This window comes from Ranitomeya imitator, chromosome 3 (genome assembly GCF_032444005.1).
Source record: "Ranitomeya imitator isolate aRanImi1 chromosome 3, aRanImi1.pri, whole genome shotgun sequence".
NCBI lineage: Eukaryota > Metazoa > Chordata > Amphibia > Anura > Dendrobatidae > Ranitomeya > Ranitomeya imitator.
The window spans coordinates 688,405,799-688,426,206 of record NC_091284.1 but is presented as its reverse complement, the minus strand read 5'-3'; the positions used below and the strand labels follow the sequence as shown (position 1 = coordinate 688,426,206).

General features: G+C 44.4%; 1 protein-coding gene across 8 annotated transcripts in view; it reads right to left on the bottom strand.

Annotated features, from left to right (window-relative positions):
• Positions 1-18,938, bottom strand: part of LOC138670824 (retinol dehydrogenase 7-like) — a 66,324-nt gene extending 47,386 nt beyond the window's left edge. The window contains exons 1-4 of one of the 8 annotated variants that reach the window (XM_069758521.1): positions 18,812-18,876; positions 18,583-18,703; positions 15,376-15,468; positions 8,014-8,172 (exon numbers count right to left, since the gene is read on the bottom strand). Coding sequence is in view for 2 of the 8 variants with exons in the window: in XM_069758517.1 (XP_069614618.1) it covers positions 2,215-4,092 (1,878 nt within the window). In the remaining 6 variants the exon portion in view is untranslated. Of the gene's footprint in view, positions 1-1,774; positions 4,249-8,013; positions 8,174-15,375; positions 15,469-18,582; positions 18,784-18,811 lie in introns of those variants that run through there. The other 7 variants (XM_069758522.1, XM_069758517.1, XM_069758520.1 and 4 more) reach the window with 7 other exon arrangements.
• Between the last annotated feature and the right edge of the window lie 1,470 nt (positions 18,939-20,408).

Here is a 20,408-nt window from a genome sequence, read left to right as displayed (position 1 = left end):
ACAACGACCAACGACATCGTTGTACAGGTCGCTACAGGTCGCCGCATCGCTGCTGCGTCGTTGGGAAGATCTCACTGTTTGACATCTCACCAGCGACCACATAGCGACGCAGCAACGATCCCTGACAGGTCGTATCGTTGTTGGGATCACTTTAGCGTCGTTAAGTGTGACGGGGCCTTAAGGCTGCGAGCACAGTTCAAAGAATCCACATCACCAGTGAGTTTTGTGTTTTGTCTGTTTATGTCCGTATGAGAGTTGAATAATAGAGTTATAAGATGATAATTGTTATCTGTGTTTTCTGTCAATATCCTAATTGGTTGTGTATTTGTTTAGTGTGTGTAATACAGAGCTGGGATAGGCTCTGTGCAGTGTTGTTATTTTGGTCATTTTGGATTGGCAGTACATTATATGAAGCTGTATTTTGAATAAGGCTGTGGTTTTTGTTGTTTGGCCTTTAGTGTTTTCAGAGTGTCAGTGGACACTGCTGCAGGTTTTTTTTTATATAGAGTTGTGTTAATTCCAAAGTGCAAAATAGGCAGGCTGTGTGAACCTTGTATGCAACCTTGCATGTATGTATGTCTATGAGAGCCTCTGAATGAGATGAGAGGTGAGTAAATGAATATAAGGGATAAATAAATAAATAAATAAATCCCTCATTGATGAGGGGTTCAGTTAGGTGTGGTCCTCTGCATGTGACAGAAGACATTAATCAACTCAATTTGAGCTGGATTAGGTGGAGTGATTGAGATGATGAATTTTCTCCTTGTAAAAATCAACTGAAAAGTGAAATGGAAAACAACAGTCCCTGAATGAGCATGTATGAATGAATGATCACATAAGTATCATTACTTATCTAACTGTTGTTAATTGTCCAGGATGAATGAGTTGTGGATATTTTTAATGTACATTTAATTTACATCTGGGATTCAGTGAAACCCGTGTTATATATGGTTTGACATTGGGTAGGTTTCTATATGTGTTTTGGCCGGACGCGGTCAGAATCAGCTCATTCAAGTTGTGCAGTGATCTGCCTGTATAGAGAAACTGTTTTTTTTTATTCCAAGAGGATGAATGTTTTGTAGAGATTAAGTCTGAAAACTGCTGCATTCTGGTTCTGTGTGTAAGACAACAAGCTCTTATATGTGTTTATACCTGATGGGAGGGGGGAGAAAGCAAATCGCTGCGCGAATTGCTCGTGATTTCTCCTCTCTGTGCTGAATTCCAGAGGAAGGGGGGCATGGAGTTGTGCTCAAGGCTCTCTGAATATTATCTCCTTGGTGTAGTACGCGCTGTGAGATTTGAGTTTAAAGCAATAGTACTGTATGTATTGAAGTTGATGTCCAGAAAGGAAGTTTGGCTGGACAAGGAACTGCATGTGAATTTGTTATTGCAATTGCTGGAATTTAAATATGAGACAAATTCAGGATATGTGGATGTGTCTCCCTTCCAGACAATGAATACATCATCCACATATCTACCAAACCATACTAAGTGTGAAATGATGGGGTTATTGATGGCAAAAATATACACTTCCTCCAAAACAGGCCATGAAGAGAATTGCAAGCGACAAAAGCAACTAGCACTAAGGGAAGCCATTGGATACTAACTCTAAACACTAAGCATCCTCATGGCATGAATTTCAAAAATGATTTTTTTTTTTTATTTATTAAACAGATTCATCTACTCATATTATTATTTTTAAACAGCAATCTAGAGAAATTTGGATCGGGGTAAAAAAGAAAATCAATCACGTAGATTTAGACTATGCCTTTTTTGTTTCAAAAGTTTTATTGGTATTTTAAACTTTAACCGGGAAGGACAGATTAGGGAGGGGAGGAGGGGAAAGGGTGGGATATGGAGGTGAGGAAAATAAACCCCTATAGCAATAAGGGAAACAGACGATCATATAGTAGATTACTACAGACGTAATGACTTAATATGAAGTAACTCAGTAGGCTATTAAAATGCAGATTAGATAGTCAGTAGATGATGGAATATGGAGGCCTGTTATGAACTTTAAGCTTACTTTATGCATAATGTGTTGAATAATGTAGCTTATCATGTCCGGGAACACCCTTGGGTGACCCTGCGACTCTGTGGGTAGCAAGAATATCTGGCTCTTTATCAAAGCTAATTGTTAGGAAGAATTACGTTTATAGCTTGTGAGAGATGCAATGAAGACAAATGTTAATATGTGAAGAACAGGACTACAGATCAGGTAGGACCGTTGGAGGTTCTGGAAGGTTTCAGACCATTCTGTTTCAGGAAGGATATACCCTCCGCAGGAGATGTAATATGTACAGTTTCGGACAATAATTTTACCAAAAGAGTGGACGAAGGAGACCATGAGTAAGCAAAGTGGGTTCTCCGGAGTTCCCGTGTGACTGGTGAAAAGTCTCGTCGTTTTTTCAAAGTGTCTTTAGATAGGTCTCTGAAGAATGTTAGGTGTCCATATGGGGATAGCAAGAAGCTTTTTTCTGAAGGGAGGTCGAATAGTTTACCTCTAATCCAGGTTGGGAAAAAAGAGACAATAATGTCTCTTGGCACATCTGGTGGGAGGGACACAGGTCTTTTAATTCGGTAAACTCTTTCTATGATATTGGGTTCATTGATGTCGGGAATGAATTTAGAAATCATATTGTGAATATAGTTTTTCAGGTGGGGGGGTTTAACAGACTCCGAGACTCCCCTGATTTTTACGTTGTTTCTACGTCTATGGTCTTCAAGAGTTGCCAAGTTGCATTTGAGTGAGTCTATGTCTCTTTGCAGGCTTTCTAGCAAGTCTGGGGACATAGGTAAAAGGTCCGAATGGGGAAGATCGCAGTCCCCAGGTGAAAGGTCTTCCATACTGCTGTCTGAAAAGTTTACAGAAGATGCGTATGAATCTTGTGTTGATGGAGAATAATCGCAGGAAGAAGACCTTGAGGAAAATACAGACGAGGAGGAGTCTAGGCTTTCTGCTATGGATGTCAACGCATCCTTTATGTATGTCCCAGATGCTGTAACCATATCAGATGATTCAGTGCTTGACGGATTGAAAGAAAGCAAGAATTTATCTATTATTAGGGATTGTTCATCCATTTTTTTGTTGAAATGGTCGCAGAAATATTTCATCAAATTGTCGATATCTTTTTCAGTAGGGGGTCTCTCGGTAACTTTTATCCCCTCTGCGCTGGGGAAGGGGCATGATACCTCTGTGGTGGGGTCCTCCCCCCCCTGATTGGCATGGCTGTTAGAGCTCTGCAGCATTGCAGTTTGTGGGCGGCAATTTAATTGTGATGTATCATCTGATCCAATCAGCGCTGCTCTGGAGCTTTTGATTCTATGTCCCTCCGTCTCCTGGGTTCTAAGCTGGGGTATAAACACAGGGGCATTGTAATTCAGGGTACGGCTGGCTTTCTGCCTCTTTGTTTCTCTAGCTGTGGTGTCACTGCGAGTTATGGGCGGAGTTGTGGGCGGAGTTTCATCTAGTCTCCTGCTCCCCGTCTCCACCTGCATATACAGGGCTGTGGTTTTGTTTTTAATCCCGGGGGTCGCGCCGCTTCGTGAGCATAAAGCGGGGGTTCCCGGGGACTTTATAGCAGGGGCCGTTTGAGGTAAGAATCCGCCCGGGATCCCCCTCCTGGAGACCGCGCCAGCCGGGTAAGAGGGGACAAAGTGCCGTGGGGACTTCGGAGTGAGAGCCGCCCGCAGTGAAAGCTTACCCGGGGTTTTCTCGGCAGCCGGGTCGGGGCTCTTCTCACTGGGGGCAATGTCGCCGCACGCCGTGGGCGGAGCTGTGGGTGGGGTTTCGGCCTCCCCCATTCCTCCTGCTCTCGCTGGCTTAGGCGAGGCCGCGGCTTTGGGCCTAGTCACGGAGGAAGCTCCGGTCCTTGCAAGGAGGCTGGATGGACGCTTATCTTTCTGTGCGGGAGCCGCTGTGGACGGATGCTTGTACAGTGGTCTTCCTGTAGCCAGATCTGGGCTGGGGCCTGATAGTATTGTAGGGCGTAGTCCTTTGTTCTTTTGTGTATGCAGGCCTATGGTAAGGCCGCAGCTGAAGCTTCTTTGTCTTGATGTTGTTTTTGTCGCAATAAAGGCCGGTTCTTCCATTTTGTGCCTTAATCCTCTTCACTTTAAATAAGGTCTGGGGAAGTTTCTTCCCAAAAAGCATGTAATATTTCGCTTATAATGAGGGATTTTTCAGGAGCTCCTGTAACACAGGTCTACTCCTGATCCCCAGCAAGCCACGCCCCCTCTAGACTATGCCTTTAAAAAAAAAAAAAAAAAAATTATTATTATTATTGATAACCCATGTTCCTGGTGCTATTTGCACCAACACAGGGACATACAGGTGCTTGATAATTTTTCAATGTGGTATTTTCAATTTGTAATGTTGGTTACTCAGGATGTTTTCACGCTGGGTATGTTTTTCCATCGTTTGATTTATATATCATTTATCTATATATATAATTGTCTAAGGTCCACTTCCATCTGTCTGTTTGTCTGTTTGTCTGTCACGGAAACCCTGCGTCGCTGATTTGTCGCGGCCGGCTGGGCACTACCAATCAGCAACAGGCAGAGTCCGGCCGTGAATTGGCCCCTCCCTACTCCCCTCCAGTCAATGCCCGCTCCATACTCCCCTCTAGTCAGCACCCACATAGCGTTTTAGCAGTCTGTTAACGTTGCTATTAAACCTGTAAGTGTGACCAACTTTTTACTATTGATACTGCCTATGCAGCATCAATAGTAAAATCATATAATGTTAAAAATGATAATAAAAAAAATCATTATATTCTCACCTTCCGGGGTCTGCGGCAGCCTTTCCCACTCCTCGCGACACTCCGGTCCCAAGAATGCATTGCGGCAATGACCCCAGAAGACGTAGCGGTCTCGCGAGACTGCTCCATAATCATGGTTTATTGCCGCAAGGCATTACTGGGAACGGAGCATAGTGAGGAGCATTGCTAAAGGACTGGGCTGGATCCGGGGCCGCCGGAATGTGAGTATATAACTATTTTTTATTTTAATTCTTTTTTTTAACAGGGATATGGTGCCCACATTGGTATATACTACGTGGGCTGTGTTATATACTGCGTGGGCTGTGTTATATACTACGTGGCTGTGCTATATACTACATGGCTGTGCAATATACTATGTGGCTGTGCAATATACTATGTGGCTGTGCTTATACTATGTGGCTGTGTTATATACTACGTAGCTGTGCTATATACTATGTGAGCTGTGTTATATGCTATATGTGGGCTCTGAGACTCTTTCGCCTGGGGCCCTCAAAAACCTGGAGCTGGCCCTGGCTTTACTGATTGGTAGCGCCCGGGCCGGCCGCGAACAATCAGCGACAGATGCAGTCCGGCCACGAATTGGTGCGGGATTTGAACCACGCTTCGCTAATTGGCCGCGCCCGACCAGCCGAATCCTGTGTATTCATTGCATTATTCTGAAATCTTCATAAATAAACTACATACATATTTTAGAATACCCGATGCGTTAGGATCGGGCCACCCTCTAGTTTATCATAAGTAGTTAACAGCCATTTGTCACACTTACCATTGTCTTCAGGTCTCCTTCGGCTGAGACAGATATTGTGGAGTAGTGACTGTGTCCCTGTGTCCCTCTGCTGTTTCCTCTGTTTCCATGTGCCTATGCCATACTTTGCTTGTTTGTCCATCACTGTTATCTGCAGCTCTGTGTGTCTCACATCAATACCCAGCACTGCTGCCGGCACTCAGGTCCGGAGTGTGTGGCTGCATGTATTTCTATGCAGCTGAACACTCCAGCAGTGCCAGGTATTGATGTGCGAGTTTCTCACATTACACTCGCAAGCGTGACCACGGCCTAACTTGGATTGAGGCATATAAGAAATGTGAACGTCTGAATGTTAAATAATTTTGCTCATTAATTTGACAACTCCTCTTTCCCCTGTTGTTCCTATCATCATACTGATAGTCTCTTGTGACACTTACTTCTGTCCTGCCTCCTTTGATTATATTCTGCTGCTTCCTTCATATCCCAATGCTATGCAGCATGTTTTTTGTCTGTTTACTACCTCTGTCATCTGCTGCTGATTTATTACTCGAGGTAAAATCACAGGTCATTTAATTGCTAAATTGTTTGTTACAGTTCTGAGGTTTATGATACCTCCATGAACGTAAGCAAGTCACATCTTTTTACGGTTTTCCATCTTTTTTTTTTTCCGCTTTATGACAATCACGAAGGACAAATGTACATTTAGTTTCTTATGCTCTTAAAATATCATCAAATGTTATCTTTGTGCGCAGAGTTTGATCCGCATAGATCCGCATGCATCATGAGCACATAAATTTACATACTAACCAGAAAGGAAGAAAAAGATCATGCCCACAAATATGGGAGCACCTCAACATATGGAAAACGCATAATTTTATTGATGAGCATTCAAAAGTACAAAAAACATATACAAGAGCAATTCACACAGAAAAAGATTAAAAACATTTAAAAGTGCAACATGCGGCACAAGCCTATGCATAAGTCATACCCTAATATGGGGAAATGACATCCCACACCCACATCCCCACAAAGATAATAATAAGATACAATGAATCAGAATATATCCATATATTATTCAGGCAATGAAGAGAAAAATCTGGCGCTGCACAGCGTGTGAATAAGATACTGATAAACTGCAGTCACTTGTGGGTGTTTAGACTTCAGTAGCTGGAGGTGCTCGCATGAGAAAAAACAGGCATTCCAATATGAATACAACGAAGAAAAAAATGCGGCAGCACTCACCAGATGGCGTGGTTCAATCCTTTATTGGAGATACACAATCCATAGTAGCGTGTTCACGGCTCGGGGGAGTACGGACATAGTGATTGGTCGCGTGAGCGGTGACATGGGCGTCACACGACCAATCACAAGCCGCGACGTCATCTAAGGTCCTTCAGGCGCTGATTCTTAGGAAGGAAGGCTGCGGTTTAGAAACAGGGCACGTCCGAGGGTGAGTATATACCTATTAGGAATATACTCACCCTCGGACGCGCCCTTGGACGCTTCCTTCCTAAGAATTAGCGCCTGAAGGACCTTAGATGACGTCGCGGCTTGTGATTGGTCGCGTGACCGCCCATGTGACCGCTCACGCGACCAATCACAAGCCGTGACGTCATCGAAGGCCCTTCAGGCGCTCATTCTTAGGAAGGAAGGCTGCCGGTGAGAACCAGGGCGCGTCCGAGGGTGAGTATATCAATATTTTTTTATTTGTATTCTTTATTTTACACTTAAATATGAATTCCGATACCGATTCCCGATATCTTAAACATATCGGAACTCGGTATCAGAATTCCGATTCCAGATCAGAAGATCGCCGACCTCATGGCCGACCCCACACAGGGGTCGGGTTTCATGAAACCCGACTTTGCCAAAAGTCGGCGACTTCTGAATCTGGCCGACCCGTTTTGCTCAACCCTAGCTACAAGGATTAGAGCCTTTGAGATTGAGAAGCCGAATATGATGAGGTCCATACATACCCGGGACCAAAACTCACATGCGCCATTAAGCTACAAGTGCTGGTATTAGGCTAAAGCCATATGCGCAATGGTAGAAAAAAAAGGGGGAAGGAAGGAGATGATGTGGGATAGGCTCCCACGCGTATTGCCGCGGAAATCATTACTTTTCCCTGAGGAAGCCGCGATTTCCGCGGCGATACGCCCATATGGGCCCATATTGTACCATATTAGGGTATGACTTATGCATAGGCTTGTACCGCATGTTGCACTTTTAAATGCTTTTAATCTTTTTCTGCGTGAATTGCTCTTGTATATGTTTTTTGTACTTTTGAATGCTGATTAAAAAAATTATGCGTTTTCCATATGTTGAGGTGCTCCCATATTTGTGGGCATGATCTTTTTCTTCTTTTCTGGTTAGTATGTGGATTTTCAAGTCAATGGTGAGCCTTCATATTTCTGAACATTTAGCGGTATAAATTTAACATGGTGTATGCATGGACATGTCTTCACGGACAATAATCCGCTGACTTACTTGGAAACAGGAAAGCTAGGTGCATTGGACCAGCGATGGATGGCCAGGCTGTCCAACTGCAAATTTACCATCAAGTACCGAGCGGAGCATAAGAATACTAATGCTGATGCGCTGTCCAGGATGCCCAATTTACCAGACAAGGGAGAAGACCCGGAAGAGCTAGAAGAAGTCAAGTTACCAGCCTTCCACCGCCATGGGGAGGCCCGCTGCTCCCATTGCATGAGGGACATGCACTATGTCATGCAAGAGGCCACGTTTAACCCGTTGCCCCACCATGGATAGACAGAGACGCAGGATAGCGACCCGGCAGTCAGCCTAGTAAAGGAGTTGATGACACAAGCTGACTCATACCCTGGCCCAGATGCTCCACAGGAAACGCAACAGTTGTGGAAGGAGAAGGGCAAGCTGTTCATCTATGAGGGAAAGCTGTGTCAGAGGAACAACAACCTGCGCAGACAAGAACTGATCTCGCAAGTGGTAGTCCCGAAGCGGGATGCCCCAATGGTCATAGAGGGGTACCATGATGGAGCAGGATACTTCGGGTGGAAGAAGCTGGAGGTCCTACTTCGTGAGAGATTTTACTAGCTTGGCATGAGGAAAACCATTGAGAGGTGGCGCCAAAAAATGTAGCCCATGCAACCTCTGCTGGAAAGACCGTAACAGCCAGTGGGCCCCATTACAGCCGATCATCACAAAGCAGCCACTTGAACTGGTAGCTTTGGTTCATGTGAAGTTGACTCCGAGCAGCACTGGCTACACCTACGCTCTGACCATAGTGGACCATTACTCAAGGTTCCTGGCAGTCGTGCCTGTCAAAGACTAAACAGCAAAGACGGCAGCCAAAGCATTTCAAGAACATTTTTGTCGACCGCACGGTTAATCAAACCCGATATACACCAGTCCAAAACAATATTTCAAAGCAGGGTGTGACCAATAAATAAAAAACAACAAATAACTTTAAAACTTTAAAATTTATTAAAAGTTATTTTTCATTTATTGGTCACGACCGCACGGTTAACTGTTGTGAATTCTGTGGCAGAGCTCCCTCCTGTGGTCACAAGTGGTACTTCGGCTGATTCTCTCTGGGAGCTTCCGTTTGTGGAGAAAACTGGTACTGCTGCTTCTGAGTTTCCTCCCTCAGGTGATCTGGTGAGGTCGTTAGGTGCTTCTCTACTTAACCCCACCTAATGCTTTGATTCTTGCTTCCTGTCAATGTTCCAGTGTTGGACTTGTTTTTCTCTGGATCATTCCTGTGGCCTGCTGCTCTGCATAGCTAAGTGCTTCTTTGCTATTTGTTTGCTATTTTTTCTGTCCAGCTTGTCTATTTGTTTTGCTGGAAGCTCTGGGACGCAAAGGGTGTACCTCCGTGCCGTTAGTTCGGTACGGAGGGTCTTTTTGCCCCCTTTGCGTGGTTTTCTTTAGGGTTTTGTGTAGACCGCAAAGTTATCTTTCCTATCCTCGCTCTGTTTAGAAAGCCGGGCCTCACTTTGCTGAATCTATTTCATTCCTACGTTTGTCTTTTCATCTTACTCACAGTCATTATATGTGGGGGGCTGCCTTTTCCTTTGGGGTATTTCTCTGAGGCAAGGTAGGCTTATTTTTCTATCTTCAGGCTAGTTAGTTTCTCAGGCTGTGCCGAGTTGCATAGGCAGAGTTAGGCGCAATCCACGGCTGCCTCTAGTTGTGTTTGGAGAGGATTAGGGATTGAGGTCTGCAGAGTTCCCACGTCTCAGAGCTCATTCTATTATTTTGGGTTATTGTCAGATCACTGTATGTGCTCTGACCTCCATGTCCATTGTGATACTGAATTGCCTTTCATAACAGTACAGGAAGCCAAAAGTACTAATGATTCTCAATAGAGGGAAAAAAGAAGTTCTGAGACCATTTTTTTTTCTTGGCATTGTGTTTTGTCTTTTTTTTCCCCTAGACATTTGGGTGGTTCAGTACACAGGTGTAGCGATGGACATTAGAAGTCTGTCTTCATTTGTGGATCAGCTCTCGGCAAGAGTACAAAAGATTCAAGACACTATTGATCAGAAATCTATGTTAGAACCAAGAATTCCTATTCCTGATTTGTTTTTTGGAGATAGAACTAAGTTTCTGAGTTTCAAAAATAATTGTAAGTTATTTCTGGCCTTAAAACCTCGTTCCTCTGGTGATCCAGTTCAACAGGTTTTGATTATTATTTCTTTTTTGCGCGGCGACCCTCAGGACTGGGCATTTTCTCTTGCGCCAGGAGATCCTGCATTAAGTAATATCCATGCGTTTTTCCTGGCGCTCGGATTGCTGTGCGATGAGCCTAATTCAGTGGATCAGGCAGAAAAGAATTTGCTGGCTCTTTGTCAGGGTCAGGATGAGATAGAGGTATATTGCCAGAAATTTAGAAAATGGTCAGTGCTCACTCAATGGAATGAATCTGCGCTGGCAGCTATGTTCAGAAAGGGTCTCTCTGAAGCCCTTAAGGATGTCATGGTGGGATTTCCTATGTCTGCTGGTTTGAATGAGTCTATGTCTTTGGCTATTCAGATCGGTCGACGCTTGTGCGAGCGTAAATCTGTGCACCATTTGGCGGTATTACCTGAGCTTAAACCTGAGCCTATGCAGTGCGATAGGACTTTGACCAGAGTTGAACGGCAAGAACACAGACGTCTGAATGGGCTGTGTTTCTACTGTGGTGATTCCACTCATGCTATCTCTGATTGTCCTAAGCGCACTAAGCGGTTCGCTAGGTCTGCCACCATTGGTACGGTACAGTCAAAATTTCTTCTGTCCGTTACCTTGATCTGCTCTTTGTCATCGTATTCTGTCATGGCGTTTGTGGATTCAGGCACTGCTCTGAATTTGATGGACTTGGAATATGCTAAGCGTTGTGGGTTTTTCTTGGAGCCCTTGCAGTGTCCTATTCCATTGAGAGGAATTGATGCTACGCCTTTGGCCAAGAATAAGCCTCAATACTGGACCCAGCTGACCATGTGCATGGCTCCTGCACATCAGGAGGTTATTCGCTTTCTGGTGTTGCATAATCTGCATGATGTGGTCGTGTTGGGGTTGCCATGGCTACAAGCCCATAATCCAGTATTGGATTGGAAATCCATGTCGGTGTCCAGCTGGGGTTGTCAGGGGGTACATGGTGATGTTCCATTTTTGTCAATTTCATCATCCACCCCTTCTGAGGTTCCAGAGTTCTTGTCTGATTACCGGGATGTATTTGATGAGCCCAAGTCCGATGCCCTACCTCCGCATAGGGATTGTGATTGTGCTATCAATTTGATTCCTGGTAGTAAATTCCCAAAAGGTCGACTGTTTAATTTATCCGTGCCTGAGCACACCGCTATGCGCAGTTATGTGAAGGAATCCCTGGAGAAGGGGCATATTCGCCCGTCATAGTCGCCATTAGGAGCAGGGTTCTTTTTTGTAGCCAAAAAGGATGGTTCGCTGAGACCTTGTATAGATTATCGCCTTCTTAATAAGATCACTGTTAAATTTCAGTACCCCTTGCCTTTGTTATCTGATTTGTTTGCTTGGATTAAGGGGGCTAGTTGGTTCACCAAGATTGATCTTCGTGGTGCATATAATCTGGTGCGAATCAGGCGAGGCGATGAACTGCATTTAATACGCCCGAGGGTCATTTTGAGTATCTAGTGATGCCATTCGGACTTGCCAATGCTCCATCAGTGTTTCAGTCCTTTATGCATGACATCTTCCGAGAGTACCTGGATAAATTCCTGATTGTGTACTTGGATGACATTTTGATCTTCTCGGATGATTGGGAGTCTCATGTGAAACAGGTCAGAACGGTTTTTCAGGTCCTGCGTGCTAATTCTTTGTTTGTGAAGGGATCAAAGTGTCTCTTTGGTGTGCAGAAGGTTTCATTTTTGGGGTTCATCTTTTCCCCTTCTACTATCAAGATGGATCCTGTTAAGGTCCAAGCCATCCATGATTGGACTCAGCCGACATCTCTGAAAAGTCTGCAAAAGTTCCTGGGCTTTGCTAATTTTTATCGTCGCTTCATCTGCAATTTTTCTAGTATTGCCAAACCATTGACCGATTTGACCAAGAAGGGTGCTGATTTGGTCAATTGGTATTCTGCTGCTGTGGAAGCTTTTCAAGAGTTGAAGCGTCGTTTTTCTCCTGCCCCTGTGTTGTGTCAACCAGATGTTTCTCTTCCGTTCCAGGTCGAGGTTGATGCTTCTGAGATTGGAGCAGGGGCTGTTTTGTCGCAGAGAGGTTCTGATTGTTCAGTGATGAAACCATGCGCTTTTTTTTCCAGGAAGTTTTCGCCTGCTGAGCGAAATTATGATGTGGGCAACCGAGAGTTGCTGGCCATGAAGTGGGCATTCGAGGAGTGGCGTCATTGGCTTGAAGGAGCTAAGCATCGCGTGGTGGTATTGACTGATCATAAGAACTTGACTTATCTCGAGTCTGCTAAGCGTTTGAATCCTAGACAGGCTCGTTGGTCGCTGTTTTTCACCCGTTTTGACTTTGTGATTTCGTACCTTCCAGGCTCTAAAAATGTGAAGGCGGATGCTCTGTCTAGGAGTTTTGTGCCCGACTCTCCGGGTTTATCTGAGCCGGCGAGTATCCTCAAGGAAGGAGTAATTGTGTCTGCCATCTCCCCTGATTTGCGGCGGGTGCTGCAAAAATTTCAGGCTAATAAACCTGATCGTTGTCCAGCGGAGAAACTGTTTGTCCCGGATAGGTGGACAAATAAAGTGATCTCTGAGGTTCATTGTTCGGTGTTGGCTGGTCATCCTGGAATCTTTGGTACCAGAGAATTAGTGGCTAGATCCTTTTGGTGGCCATCTCTGTCGCGGGATGTGCGTACTTTTGTGCAGTCCTGTGGGATTTGTGCTCGGGCTAAGCCCTGCTGTTCTCGTGCCAGTGGGTTGCTTTTGCCCTTGCCGGTCCCGAAGAGACCTTGGACACATATCTCTATGGATTTTATTTCAGATCTTCCCGTCTCTCAAAAGATGTCAGTCATTTGGGTGGTCTGTGATCGCTTTTCTAAGATGGTCCATCTGGTGCCCTTGTCCAAATTGCCTTCCTCCTCTGATTTGGTGCCATTGTTCTTCCAGCATGTGGTTCGTTTGCATGGCATTCCAGAGAGTATCATTTCTGACAGAGGTTCTCAGTTTATTTCGAGGTTTTGGCGAGCCTTTTGTGGTAAGATGGGCATTGACTTGTCTTTTTCCTCGGCTTTTCATCCTCAGACTAATGGCCAGACCGAACGAACCAATCAGACCTTGGAAACCTATCTGAGATGCTTTGTTTCTGCCAATCAGGATGACTGGGTGTCCTTTTTGCCTTTGGCTGAGTTCGCCCTTAATAATCGGGCCTACCTTGGTTTCGCCATTTTTCTGCAATTCTGGGTTCCATCCTCGTTTCTCTTCAGGACAGGTTGAGTCTTCGGACTGTCCTGGTGTGGATACTGTGGTGGACAGGTTGCAGCAGATTTGGACTCATGTAGTGGACAATTTGACCTTGTCGCAGGAGAAGGCTCAACGTTTCGCTAATCGCAGACGCCGTGTGGGTCCCCGACTTCGTGTTGGGGATCTGGTTTGGTTATCTTCTCGTCATATTCCTATGAAGGTTTCCTCTCCTAAGTTTAAACCTCGTTTCATTGGTCCTTATAGGATTTCTGAGGTTCTTAATCCTGTGTCTTTTCGTCTGACCCTCCCAGATTCTTTTTTCATACATAACGTCTTCCATAGGTCATTGTTGCGGAGATACGTGGCACCTATGGTTCCATCTGTTGACCCTCTTGCCCCGGTTTTGGTGGAGGGGGAGTTGGAGTATATTGTGGAGAAGATTTTGGATTCTCGTGTTTCAAGACGGAAACTCCAGTATCTGGTTAAATGGAAGGGTTATGCTCAGGAGGATAATTCCTGGGTTTTTGCCTCTGATGTCCATGCTCCCGATCTTGTTCGTGCCTTTCATGTGGCTCATCCTGGTCGGCCTGGGGGCTCTGGTGAGGGTTCGGTGACCCCTCCTCAAGGGGGGGGGGTACTGTTGTGAATTCTGTGGCAGAGCTTCCTCCTGTGGTCACAAGTGGTACTTCGGCTGATTCTCTCTGGGAGCTTCCGTTTGTGGAGGAAACTGGTACTGCTGCTTCTGAGTTTCCTCCCTCAGGTGATCTGGTGAGGTCGTTAGGTGCTTCTCTACTTAACCCCACCTAATGCTTTGATTCTTGCTTCCTGTCAATGTTCTAGTGTTGGACTTGTTTCTCTCTGGATCATTCCTGTGGCCTGCTGCTCTGCATAGCTTAGTGCTTCTTTGCTATTTGTTTGCTATTTTTTCTGTCCAGCTTGTCTATTTGTTTTGCTGGAAGCTCTGGGAAGCAAAGGGTGTACCTCCGTGCCGTTAGTTCAGTACGGAGGGTCTTTTTGCCCCCTTTGCGTGGTTTTCTTTAGGGTTTTGTGTAGACCGCAAAGTTATCCTTCCTATCCTCGCTCTGTTTAGAAAGCCGGGCCTCACTTTGCTGAATCTATTTCATTCCTACGTTTGTCTTTTCATCTTACTCACAGTCATTATATGTGGGGGGCTGCCTTTTCCTTTGGGGTATTTCTCTGAGGCAAGGTAGGCTTATTTTTCTATCTTCAGGCTAGTTAGTTTCTCAGGCTGTGCCGAGTTGCATAGGCAGAGTTAGGCGCAATCCACGGCTGCCTCTAGTTGTGTTTGGAGAGGATTAGGGATTGCGGTCTGCAGAGTTCCCACGTCTCAGAGCTCGTTCTATTATTTTGGGTTATTGTCAGATCACTGTATGTGCTCTGACCTCCATGTCCATTGTGATACTGAATTGCCTTTCATAACAGTTAACCTGAACAAATGCTCACCGACCAAGGTAGGTAGAAGTGGTCCAGGAGTTCTGTAACCTGTATGACTGCAAGAAAATCAGGACAACGTCGTACCATCTGCAGACAAATGGCATGTGCGGGAAAATGAACCAAGTGATAATTGACCTGTTGAAGACCTTGCCCCTGGAAGAGCGAAAGCTGTGTCCAGAGAAGTTGCCAGATTTGGTAGATCTATACAACCATATCCCGGTAAACTCCACTAACTGCACTCCGGCCTACCTGATGAGAGCGAGACCTGGCAAGTTACCCATTGACTTGGACATTGGAGTTCAAATACCTAAAACAACATCACCAGATGCAGACTGGGATACAGAGCGGCAGCAGCAATACCGCAAAGTGCAAGAATGCGCAGAGAAGAGTTTGAAGCAAGCAAGACAGAGGCAAGAAAGACATTATAATCAGTATGCCCCTGCAGTTTCCTTGTCACCCGGAGAACAGGTACTCAAAAGAAAGAGATTAGTTAACAAACTAGATGTTCAGTGGGAGGCTGAACCATACACTGTTTTACCTTCAGACTTTGATAACACCAAGGTGTGCCTAATCCGTAAAGATGGAGGAGAAACCTCAGCGTCAGTATCGAGGGATCATCTAAAACCATGCCCTAACAAAATTAAGGAAAGAAATGAAGACCAAGATGCCCCTCAACACATAGAAGAGGTGGAAGAGAGGATTCACACTTTTCTTGGAGACTTTCCCCAGTCTTGTAAAGGCACGGATGATTGACCTGATGGAGACCAAAACATCCAACACCGCGGAGACACCATCACGTGTTTCTCAACGCAGTGATCCAGAACACTGCCCCCAAATATGCAAATGCATGTAGAGGAGCTGCGGAGACACCATCACGTGTTTCTCAACGCAGGCAGTGAATAGCCAGGCCTTTCCCCGGGAAGGAACAACCAAGGGAAGGGCAGCATCCAATAAAGGAAAACATCCAATAAAGGAAAACCACCTATGCCAAGCATGGTATCCATCCACAGACAGCTGTTTCAGGGTTTTTGCCCCTCATCAGTGTGAAGTAGGAAACTGGCTATCAGGAGCAGTGCCTAGTAGAAAGTCTATAAAGGCACGGATGATTGAATAACCCAGTGCCTAGACACAATGCACATTTAACATACCCTGGCCGTAGGATGACAAATATCAAAAGAACAGGTGGCCGCAGAGCAACATAAATACACCAAAAAGAATTGCACACAAGTGCCACGAGGCACTTTGGTACTTGTGTGAAATTGTTTTTGGTGTATTTATGCTGCTCTGCGGACACCTGTTCTATTAATATTTGTCATTATCCAACTGCCGGGGTATGTTAAATGTGCATTGTGTCCAGGCATTGGGTTATTCTAATTTTATTGATATTTGATGCTATATGGATCTATACACTTGTTTACTTGCGGGATCACTGTAGGTGGAATTGTTTATTGTGTTTTTTAATTGTTTTTAATGGGTATTGTCAATAAAGTTTACCTTTTATAATTATATGTATTGAGTAGTGGTGTGCATATCTCATGAGTGGTCCTCTTTGCCCCTTTTTTCTCTCCTTCATATGTGTTGCCTCTAGCAGTAGGTCTCCGAGACTGGCAGGCCCCCACCTCCTTTGAGTCAACTTCTCTTGTTACTATCCTTACATTTTTCTGACAACGGTAGTCTTCGAAACTGATATTTGTGTCACTTGAGTGTGGCTGAGCATAAAAGCAGGTGGAGGTGTTGCATGTGGTGTCAGGGCTCCCAACACAGCAGACCTACACTGATGCCTCACCCACCTCGTCTTAATTTGAAGTTCAATTTAAAGCAGTAAATGTTATCCCAGACCCTGTTACCTCATGCCTTGCTAACTGCATCTGTGCCATTCTAAAATTTGTACCGTTGGTCAATTAAGGCCACTTTCCTGGTGTCTGCCCCGAATTTGATGTGTTTTGGGAGCTTTTGGGCCCCTTTGAAGGTGTGTGTATGCGTTTGTTTTTGCCTCCCATTGACTCCAATGATGTTCGGTGAATATTCAAGAAATAAATTGGCAAATATTGCAAAATCTGTAATCGTAATCCGTACTGAACATTGAAATATTTGGTCATCTCTATTCCTGAGTTTTCTGCACCAAAAACAGGGCAAAACCTGATACCTGCTTTTTTTGCTGCATATTTGCACTTATTCATTGTTTTCTAAGGGTAAAAAAAATGCTGCAAAAAAGCTGAAAGAAGTGACATGCTGCAGTTTTAAAAAATGCATCAGCTTTCCAATTCATTCAGGACAAAAAAACGATGCGTGTGCGTCAGATTTCTGAAATCTCATAGCTTTTGCTGGTACTGTAAAATGCAGCTTAAAATTTACGTTAAAAAAAACTCCGCAAAAACACAACGTTTAAATATAAATATAACCTAAAGAAAACTGGTCACCAAGTTTTTGGTATCCCATCTGAAAGCAACATGGCATAGAAGCAGGTATTCTGATTCCAGTGATGTTACTTGATTATTTTCTGACCTGCTTGCTCTCATTTTGCTAAAATCAGTGTTTTTTCTGCTGCAGTTCTAGCAGTTTTCTAAGGCCTGGGTTACACTAGCGTAGAATACGGATGAGTGCTATGCGAGAACACATCGCATAGCACTCGGACCAGTGTTAATTTATGGGGTACCTCACATCACCGTATTTTTTCTCATGCGTATTCAACGTGCGTGTAAAATTGCAGCATGCTGCAATTGTACTCGTATATCGCCCGGGACTCACCAATGCAAGCCCATGGGTGCGAGAAAAAAATTTGGACACCACACAGATCATCTATGTGATCTGACAAATACGCACACATTTTCCTCATTTCAGACCATTGAGCCATTAAATTCAATGGGGAAAATTAATGAGAAATGTAAAGCCATACACATGTCATACGAATGCTATACGGATACATGTGTGGGAGAAAATCGCATCATCGCATTGCAAACGCACTACACATGGATGACCATACGGAGAACAGTTGTGTAACTCTCGGCAGGGAGAGTCAGACAGATTTTCCATACGTTAAGTGTGACCCCGGCCTAAATGGAAAGCTCTGTCTAACTCCACCCGCACCACTGATAGGTGGCTTTATGTGTACTCTATGCATATGCAGAATGTTGCCAATCAATGGTGTTGCAGGAGTTATACAGAGCTCATGAGTATGGAGTAATCATTGCAGCAGGTTTACTAGTCCTCTAGTAATAATCTCCTGATGGTAAAACTGCTTTTTATTAAAACTACAGCAAGCAATCCAGTAAGTGAAACATCACTGGAATAAGCATTTCTGCCTCTACATTATGCTGCTCTCAGGTTTGGTAGCTAGCAGATTCTTTTTAACCTAAACATGTTTTTTTCAAATTTGCAGCATGTCGATTCTTTCAGTATTTTTGCAGCATTTTTACCCAATGAAATGAAAAGGAAAAACACAAGTAGAAACACATTAAATGATCATATTTTACTCAGCATTTTTCCAGCAGAAAATACTAAACTTGCACACATTCCCAAACTCATTGAGGTCTGCTAAAAACCATTAGGTGAACAATATATATATATTGAATGAAAAAGGTGTGATTTAAATGTAACTATTGAAAAACTTGAATATTTGTAGGTTTAAAAAAATATATTATAAGAATTATATATTAATACAACTATTCTAAAGAACATGTGTAATGTTTCAGAAGACAATAGTGTTACAGTTAGCTTCAGTTTGAATATATGGCTACATACATACCCTATTGTTGTCTGCGCTATTGTGGACTAATATCCAATGCTGTTTAGAAGATTAGGTCTTCTGGTCTGGAGTCCCAGCAAGACCTTTCAGCTTTCTCACTGCCTCACCCGCTCCACGGACCCTGTTCAGGCAAGGAAATACATATATCCATCAGATGTATAGGGAGCACAAAAACTAAGTAAAACATAGAAGGATATGCACCTATATAAGCCACTCTCATATTAGGTACCTCTTAAGGCACTAAATTAATTTGATAGTGCAGATAAGGTCCTTCTGCGGTGTTTTTTTTTTCTTCTTTCTTTCGCAAGTCCTGCCAATCCTGTTTAGTGTATGAAGCCTTGGAGCAATTCACCTGTTTGATTCTATAATTTGTGCTGCAATCTCTTTTAGTCTGCTTAAAAAAGGGTTGCGTCAGATAGCTTTAGGGCTGTGGGAGCAGCTCATTTATATTCTTCAGTAAGTATAAGTTGTTTGGCTTGATGCTTAGCATTTTGGGGGGACTGTTACATACTTAGGCAGGTAACTGGTTCATGCAGCTTTACATGAACACCTGAGCCTTACACTATAGCTGGTCCGAATAACTAAAGCAATTGTTACCATCCACCTCTCGTGTCTCCCCTTTTCCCCATAGTTTGTAAGCTTGAGAGCAGGGCCCTCACTCCTCTTGGTATCTATTTTGAACTGTGATTTCTGTTATGCTGTAATGTCTATTGTCTGTACAAGTCCCCTCTAGAATTTGTAAAGCGCTGCGGAATATGTTGGCGCTATATAAATAAAAATTATTATTATTATTATATATTATTATAAAAACAATATAAAGGAATTAGTTATACTTCATCCTTCTGTATCTACTCATGGCTATGGCTCAGAAAATCTGTATGAATCCGAGTTTTTCAGCACATTTTTTTGTGCTGAAAATGCCCCCCTCGGCTTATACAGGAGTCACGGTAAAGAAAGCCGGCGGCGGAGCAGCGGGTGCCAGGAGCCCGCGCACATATCATACTCACCTACTGTACCTGTGTGCCCTTGGTGCTGGCACTGCATCTCGCTCCAGCCATCGGCGCCTGCCAGCAGCTCTTCCTGTGCTCAGCGGTCAGGTGGTACCGCTCATTAAGGTGATGAATATGGACGCATCTCCACTACCATAGGCGTGGAGCGCATATTCATCACCTTAATGAGCGGTACCACATGACTGCTGAGCACAGAAAGAGCTGCAGGCAGGCTCCGGAGGCCGGAACGAGATGCAGTGTCAGCACCCAGGGCGCGCATGTAGGTGAATATGATGTTTGTTTTTTTTTCAATAGGAAACATGCACACAGGGATAGGGGATAAAGATGCATTCATACAGGGACGGAACTGGGAGGCATGCATACAGGGACTGAACAGGGGAGATGCATGCAGGGACTGAACAGGGGAGGCATGCATACAGAGACAGAAAAAAAAGGGGGAGGCAGAAATACAGGGACTGTATGGGGGAGGCATACATACAGGGAAGGAATGGGGGAGGCATACAGGCAAGGGCAGGGACGGGGAGGCATTTATACCAGGACAGGGAAGAGGGAGGCAGGCATACAATGACAGGGGCAGGGGAGGCATGCAGACAGGGACAGGGATAGGGAGGCATTCATACCAAGACAGGGAAGGGGAGCCATGCATAGCATGACAGGGATGAGGGGACAATGGATACCCGGCTTATGCTTAAGTCAATAAGCTTACCAAGTTTTCCATGGCAAAAGTAGGCTTATACTCGGGTGGGCTTATACCTGAGTATACATGGTATGTTAAGCATGTTATAAATTGGGTTTTGTGGCATCCGAACTTAAAAT